The 8,216-nt window shown below is 42.0% G+C and overlaps 1 protein-coding gene across 2 annotated transcripts in view; it reads left to right on the forward strand.

Moving 5' to 3' along the window:
- efl1 (elongation factor like GTPase 1) overlaps positions 1-2,964 on the forward strand; it is a 150,338-nt gene extending 147,374 nt beyond the window's left edge. For both annotated transcript variants that reach the window (XM_030045185.1, XM_030045177.1), the window contains one exon: positions 862-2,964. In XM_030045185.1, coding sequence (XP_029901045.1) covers positions 862-1,050 — 189 coding nt within the window. In that variant the 3' untranslated portion in view covers positions 1,051-2,964. The remainder of the gene's footprint in view (positions 1-861) is intronic.
- The last annotated feature ends 5,252 nt before the right edge of the window (positions 2,965-8,216 follow it).

The raw sequence follows: 8,216 nt of genomic DNA on the forward strand, positions 1-8,216 counted from the left end.
CCAACGGCTGGAGGAAAGTAAGAGGAAATGATGTCAGAGTTGTAAAATACACCTGCTTGGAAAAAGATTAACAGAAACCTTAAGTATATACATTTTGTAGATATGATGCAAAATATGCAAAATCACAGGTATAGTCCTCAATTTTGTGATGTGAGGGTTAAAAAAAAGTTCAAATCACAGACCGAAAAAAAGTATTAGACCATGTGATATGATTTTGTCCCAAGCACCAAAATGTGCAGATTTTACTTATGGATGAGTGCTGATTTAATAACAGTTAGTGCAACCAGTCAAAACAACAGTCATTCTTACACAGTAGTTTGTGTGATTTTTTTTTTTAAAGTGATTTGAAACTGTTCCTCATTTTGCCGTGGACCCCCTGCAAACCTCTCAAGAAACCTTTGGTGGTTCCCAAACCCCATGTTGGTAAACTCTGGCTGACTGAAGTAATCTCAGTGGGATGAATGTGGGCTGGTTGTTGAAGCTTTGCTATTTCAGGTTATTCAGGATTTTTATGTAGAGCTACATCTGTCCAAATCACAAGTGGGACTGCAACAGAGAAGAGCGTCTGTTTCCTTCTGATTGATGGATAAACTTTATTGATCTCAGTGAGGAAATGTACAAATAGACCCAAAAGGACTCAGAGGCATTAGATCTCTCTTATCCTTTTAGGATAAAGCATCACAGACTGACCAGGTTGGTAAGCAGCATCTTACAGGTTTTCCTGGCATTCATGTCCTCAGAATTCAAACAGCTCCATCTTTATTTGGGGGCATCGACATGCAGCACTGCCTAGTGCAGCTTAACGTTCTGCCATACCATCACTGACACATTTCCATCCCTCTCCTCCTCCCTCTGCCCCAGGTGATCAGCAGCGATCCCTACTGGGTTCCCACCACAGAGGAAGAATACCTGCACTTTGGAGAGAAGGCCGACTCCGCCAACCAGGCCCTCAAATACATGAACGCTGTCCGACGCCGCAAAGGCCTCTACGTGGAAGAGAAGATAGTAGAGCACGCTGAGAAGCAGCGGACCCTGAGCAAGAACAAATAGAGACCAAAAAACACCAGGAAATACCCCCACTATCAACTCCTGACAGTGTTTGCCCCCAAGAGACGTTAGCAACATCCATTCATCTCCTCCTGGGCTGCAGACACAGTGTCACTTCATATCCAGTGGATTGTGTTCTTCCAAAGCATAATGACGTGAACTCCTGCTTTCCCACAGTAGATCGTTTGCAGAGTGATAGATATGTCTTGTCCAAGTGCAGGGATTGATCCATGGATTTGTCACTCGTGGAAGCACTATAATTGGAATTCCAGACACACCTGGTGCAAAGTTGCAGTGTACTCTTTTCTATCAAAGCTGAGTGAAAGAAAGAAATCCATAAAGTATCTTCCCACAACATAAAGTTTGCCTTCACAGTTTGTGAAGGCATTTACTGGCTTTACTCAGTTGGGCTAAATTGTTAGACTACTAAAACATCAATCATTCTTCCTCTTTAGGTCATAGCCCATTTCACACTACCTTAGCCCAAAGCTAAGACCTCAGTGAGCTCACTGTTGGCTAACTGTCTTTTCACTTGCAACTTAGAATGTGGGAAAACCACACTCTTTGCCCAGGGCTAACTAAACCCCACTCCAGAGCAGGGTTACCTCTAATGTTTGGGGGTACCCCCAAAAGTCAGGGTTGAGGTCTGTAGTGCGAATCAAGGTTATAGGATAAAAGCAATGGAATACTTTTTAAAGGCAACAGAATGTTTGTTGTCCTGTCAGAACTTTGCTACAGGTGTTCTGAGGACATCAGCTCTGGACTCTGATTGTCAAGTGTGATTCCTTAACCCAGGACTAACAGTTAGGCCTGGGTTAATAACTACCAGTGTGAACCTAGGCTGCACTTAGCCCAGGGCTTAGTTAGCCCAGGGCTAAGGAACCCAAGTGTGAAAAGGGCTGGGACATTTTGAATACATTCTTTTAAAAGTGCTCCAATTTCACATTTCCTTGACTGGAAGTCTTATATCTCATATCAACATTTCATCACTTTTAATGGGATTTCAGGATGGCGCACAGTGTGAATACCTGTGTTACTAGTGGAGTTAACACATTTAATTCCATTCCTGTAGTTTAAAAAAAAAAAAAAAAAAAATTGCTAGTCATCCTTCCATCATTTAATAGAAGAGTACAGAGGGTGCACCATTCAGAAAACATTGCAAAATTCTTAAAATAAAAAACACATTGCACTGATAGTGATAGAAATATTGATTTGCATAGATGTTAGTCCACATGAACCCTCAACTGATGTATTTGAACTGGTTTTTTAGAACAAAAAAAGCACAGAAAAATCACGGCTGGGCGGGTCTTTTTCCTATAAGATGTCTGGTTATTCGATGGTCTGTTTCTCTGCTCATCATCGTCACATCACACTAGTGTCTACAGTGTTACTTGTCACACTCTCAGAAAGACTGCAGATAGCCTCATCCGTTGTCACGCCCATCCCTGTGTGGAGCCAGTTGATAGCCCCAGCCCTGTGTGTCCGTTGACTGCTAATGGCTGCCACACTGGTCCTCTGAGAGCGGCGGTAATGCCACGGATCGGATGGGCCGGTCTCGCATCACAGAGTCAGTTACAGTCATGCATAATTGAAGAGCCCTTTCTTCCTGGTAAAATCCTGCAGTTTCGCTTTAGTCAAGTGACTCGAATTAATTCCACAGCAACCCCTCGCTGTTTGCCTCCTCGTTTTTTTTGTTGTTGTTGTTTTTTTTTTTTAATTTCATTACACAGACCCTGAAGACGGCATTTTAATTTGGAAAACACAAATATGATGGAAATTGGGGAATGAGAAGCGTTTTAATTATTAGGGAGGGCGGGTCCCACTGGTGAGCTCTCACCTAGCAGCCTGATCTGCCATGGATTGGACAAATCTCATTTTACAGAGTTTGATATGGAGCAATAAATGAACCCAAATGGACTTGGTGTATGTGCATTTGTAAGCTCCCCTGTTTTCCTAGTGGCCATCACTGATATCTGTTTCTCAGAGCATCTCTGTTTTCCACCAACACTCTGTTTCTCCATGCAGCTCTCCTCACACTTCTGTCTCTCCTCACATCTATTTTTTATTTATTACCTCACTCTTATCCACCCATTCCACTCCCTCTCTTCTTTCTCACCCTCCCACCTGCATTCTTGTTTAGGATTAGACTGATATGTTGTTTTGCCATAATTAGACTTCTTAAAATTCAGATATCAGCCAGCCTCCTGATATAATGGGAGTGAGGACGCGGTTTTACTTCAGAGGTGTTAGTCTAGCCCTGTTTCCACCTTTCATAAACTCTGGTCCTTGGTGATGCATTCACAAGTGGACAGCACAAAGTGCAGGTGTAAATGCCCCCAGTGTGTCCTCAGTGCGTCTTGAGATCCGATCACTCAGGCCACATTCGGATGGGGTCTGGGACGCTTTTGTCCTCATCTCATTTGAATTGTAAACAGATGTGTCACAGGCTGCTTGGAAGGACTGCCTCCTCCAATGACACCCTGTGTTTTAAGCTGTGGACCAGCCCAACCTGTCAGCTTCCCAATAGGAAAAATAGCCTGCCTGAATAAAACATAATAAAAAGACAGACAGATCTTTCAAACAGATTTATATCATCATCATAATAACATTTATTTACACGGCACATTATAAAATCCTGTTTTATTTCACAACAAAGTGAAATGGAAAGAAAAGAAAAGAAGTGCAGTTGGAATATTGGATGATTTATTGTTTCTTGAAGAGCACTTCAAATTTTGTGTGACATCATAATTTGGTAGGAAATGATGTTACAGATGTGGCATACAAAAAAAAAAAAAAAAAAAAAAAACGCATTTGGTCTTTCTAAACAGAAATGATGTAGGGGAGAGTGGGGTAATTTGTGCCAAGGGGCAAGTAGTGCCACCTCTGTTATCTAGAAAACCATAGAAGAAGTTGGTCATGTGACCACATATTTTTGAAGAGGCATCCATTTCACTCATCCTGCAAAGAAGGGAGACACATGGCTTGAGAGGTAAGAACATTTCAGTTCAAAAAACATCTTTTTGCCCTCCAAAGTAAAATTTCCATGATCAAGGTTTTTTGATTGCTGTGTTTGAACAATTATAGAAAACTTTGAAAACAGTTCACACGGGTTTTAGTACTTTAGTAAGCTACACCATGAGTCTATACAGTTAGCATGATGCTAGCTCAAAACAGCTGGGGGATGCATTTTTTTCAAAATGGTGGGCTTGGGGTAAATGAAGGGCCTGGGGTAAACTGTGCCAGTGGCACAACTTGTGATTATATACTATATATTACTTTATTGTATTTTATTGTTATTGTACATTGTCTTCTTTCCTTTGATCACTAAAACTATTCAGATTCAGATGAAGATGATTTGCAGGTGCTCATTTTGGAAGTTTTATTTTGTTCTGGGTATGTGTTCATGTGGCTCTAGGCCTTGTTATAGAAAAGTGGCCTGTGATCTTGTTAAAATAATAAATAAATGTTAAATAAATAATTTTGTATTAATTTGTTTTGCTTTTATATAGCATTATCATTTGTGAGATTAAAATGATCTGTTTTACTTCAGTTTCAATGGCACAATTTACCCCAGTGTATTCTCTCTAATGGCACAATTTACCCCGCACCGGGGGCAAGTTGTGCCACAAAACCACTTTTTTTTCAAAAGCTATATTTCTCAAACAGTTTATATAAGATCCAAAGTGATTGTTCCCAGGGATGCACAACATCTTAAACTACATGTGCATATTTTAGTTGGAGGCATTACTGTAATCCCCTCGCTTTAAAGGCACTTTAACTAAAAATTGGCACTACTTACCCCACTCTCCCCTATGTGTTTATTTGCATATCGAGCAAATGAAGTGAGAACCAATCACAGGTTGTCGCTACAGACACGTGGTGAGGCGTTCTGGTGCAGGTGTGAACGGACGCACTGAGGGCTCACCCAGGTGGACACCTGACACAACCAGCTTTCAACAACTGCAAATAAACAGTGGAAGAATTCAATTCAGGGCAGAGCTTTAGTGTCCCATCATGGTCTAAATGCTGCCTCACAGGCTTTTCCACTCTGGCACGAGTAAAATTCTGGGGGTTAAACTGAGGACATGGAATTTTTTGGCATTAAAATAAGAGACTTTGACTTTTGAGATTTTTGACTTTGACCTTAAATGGTCAAATGTGAATATAGTGATGTTCCATCTGTGTAAAATGTCTTGTGTCTCGCTCTCTTTTCTGTCTCTGTTTCTCTTCACTTCTCTAACATTTCCCCAGTCCAGTCCACTCACACTCCTCTGTTGCTCCTTAACCCTTTGAAATCCACGATCCTGTGGGCCGGTGTTTATTTTGAACAATTTCATTTCACCCTCTTAACATCCTTCACTTTTTCACATTTTTCACATTTTCTTGTAATTTTTAAATTTTGGGATTATTATTATTATTATTATTATTATCATCATCATCATCATCATTATTGGCTATTTTAACATTTTTGGCTGATTTTCTGTTCATTTTCTCATCATTTATATTGATGTCTTTGCACATTTTCTGTTACTTTTAGTTTCTTTTACTTTTTTTTTGTTCTGTTTTTCCAGTGTTCATCAAGGAAATCAAATGAGTTTTGCTCAGGTTTCAAAGTAAAAGGACCATAAATCAGCATCAGTGACCAAAAAACAAATAGCAGCTGCCAGAATTGAGGTTTAGTATGTGCGTACATGTGCACAGAGGTAACATGAGAGCGCAAAAGAGGTCAAATACACACACACACACACACACACACACACACAGGTGAGCCATTGCTGATTGATGAAGGGCTAATGGGCCTTTCCATAGTTTAGCCCAGGTGCCGGTGGGTGGGGTCCTCACTGGAGGGTGGGGAGTGAAGGGTTAATGGGCTAGTGAGGGGTCATCCTGCCTCAGAAAGAAGATGCCCCTGGGTGGGTGGGTGGTTGGGTGTGTGTGTGTGTGTGTGTGTGTGTGTGTGTGTGTGTGTGTGTGCCTGACAGCAGAGAGGAAGAGAGGTGGGTTGAGCTGTGACTGAGTGGTTCCTAATGGAGCTAAGCGATCCTCTCTAAACACACACACACACACACACACACGCATCTGCTGCTGTTCCTTATCATGTCCTATGGTGTGTGTCTGATAAAGACAATAGCTGGCTTGTCTTTACTCACACACAAACACACACACAGAGAGAGAGAGAGAAAGAAAGAGAGGCAGACCTGACTTTGTGTATGATCTCAAGCTGTTGGTGTTTTCCTTCAGGAGAACACGGCACATTTACTTCTGTACAACAGTTAAGTAGCTACTGCAACACACACACACACACACACACACACACACCTCCAGTAAGAGCCAGGTGCAGGTACATGTGTCGCTTCGCCTGTCCTCTCCTTAAGTGCTACTGCCACTTTTACACCAAGCAAGCAGGTTTTCCTTTTTTTTTTTTTTTTTTTTGTGTACTACAAAAAAAACTATACCGTTTAGCAAAAGTCTTTATATCTCACCTCGAGGTTAAGCTGTGTCAGAGTCTCTCAACCCAGCTGAAACACAGCATCTCCCAGTCAGAGTCCAATCCAGAACATGGTGAATCACTGGTCATTTATCATATCACATAGGTTTGGAGCAGAGCATGTCCTGTACCATCAAATTAGTGGACGAGCATCAGAACACTGAGCCGGGATGCTGCAGGGTTTGGAATCCTGGGCTGTAATGCCGGTTTACCCGTTCACACAGAGCTCAGGTCCCGCATGGCAGTGAGTGTGTAACAGTGTAGATGGCAGTAAGCTAGTCAGAAATGATCATCTGAAGTGAAGTAAGGCGCTCTCTCTCTCTCTCTCTCTCTCTCTCTCTCTCTCTCTCTCTCTCTCTCTCTCTCTCTCTCTCTCTCTCTCTGTGTGTCTTAACCTAAATTGAGTGTCATAAGACATTTTGATCATAGTCTTCATAAGTATTATTGTAGTGAAGACCTTTATGCCTGACAATGGTCTACTTATAATTCTGTAGATTTTTTTGCCAATTTAATATTTGTACAGAAAACAAGCTATTTCAGTTCCAAAATATTGGTACTGGCCTTTAAATAATTTCAGCACAAATATGTGTTGGAGTGAGGCCATGTCCACACCAGTGTTTTCAGATTTACACACCTTGGAAATCATTTTTTGTATTTTTGAACAGCTCTGTTTTTGTGGGCAGAAAATGCCGACTCAGGAAAAAAAAAACATGCATTTTCACATTTCCCCAGCCGAGTGTGGACACGGCCATACTCAGGGAACATGGGGGGAAAAAAGGGTGACACTCTTTCCAGGGATCCAGCAGAAACTCCCTTTGTCCCGTCCGGTTCCCCAACCAGCTGCTGTTTACACACACCAGGAGACAGAGTGTGGTTTGTGGAGCGGCTGCTTTACAAGGCCAGCAGCAACACTGGCATCATGCGGTAAAGCTGCACGGACTCCATGGTCATGTTTTGGTCCGCTCCTGGGTCCCGTTTGGGCAGCAGCTTTGTGCAAAGGCTTTCTGGTGAAATTCCATTTCTGTGCCACTTGTTTCATTCACCTTAATTTGAATATTTGCTGTCACAAATTACCAATCAGGTAGTTTACACTGATAGATGAGGCTTGTTCAAATATATTCTGTATACTAATATAACTAGTATTATATTTTACATACTATACTGTAATATGTTATTAAATACAGTCTCCTCTCAATGGAAATAGCCCTATAAACATAGATAAGGAAAGACAGTCCTTTGCACATTCCCCTGGAGCAGAGCAGAGGTGACAAAAGATGACTGGGCAGGCTTTTTTCCCTGTTTTTTGCAGCTTCAGCAGGGACTGTAACAAGGAGGGTGGCATTGTATATAAAGCAGTTTTTTTTTTTTTTTTTCTTATTAGAAAATAGAGCAGGTTGTTATGTCGAGTGTGCAGTGGCACGGCCTGCAGTGTGTCGTTCTTGTCAGGAAGTGGTGAGGTAAGGCGAGGCCGGGCTGGAGGCTGCCGCTCTCCAAATTAATTGTCTTTGTTTCCTGCGAGCCGAGCTGCACCACCACTGCCATTACCTCATTCATCTCCCCCTCTCCAGCAGCAACCCCACTGTCTGTTATTGAGCCAGGGAGGCCACGAGGTGCCGGTGTGTGTGTGTGTTTGTGCGTTTGGGTTTCTGAAAGCCCATGCCGGTATGTTCGCATTGAAGCT

This window comes from Myripristis murdjan, chromosome 3 (genome assembly GCF_902150065.1).
Source record: "Myripristis murdjan chromosome 3, fMyrMur1.1, whole genome shotgun sequence".
Classification (NCBI taxonomy): Eukaryota; Metazoa; Chordata; class Actinopteri; order Holocentriformes; family Holocentridae; genus Myripristis; species Myripristis murdjan.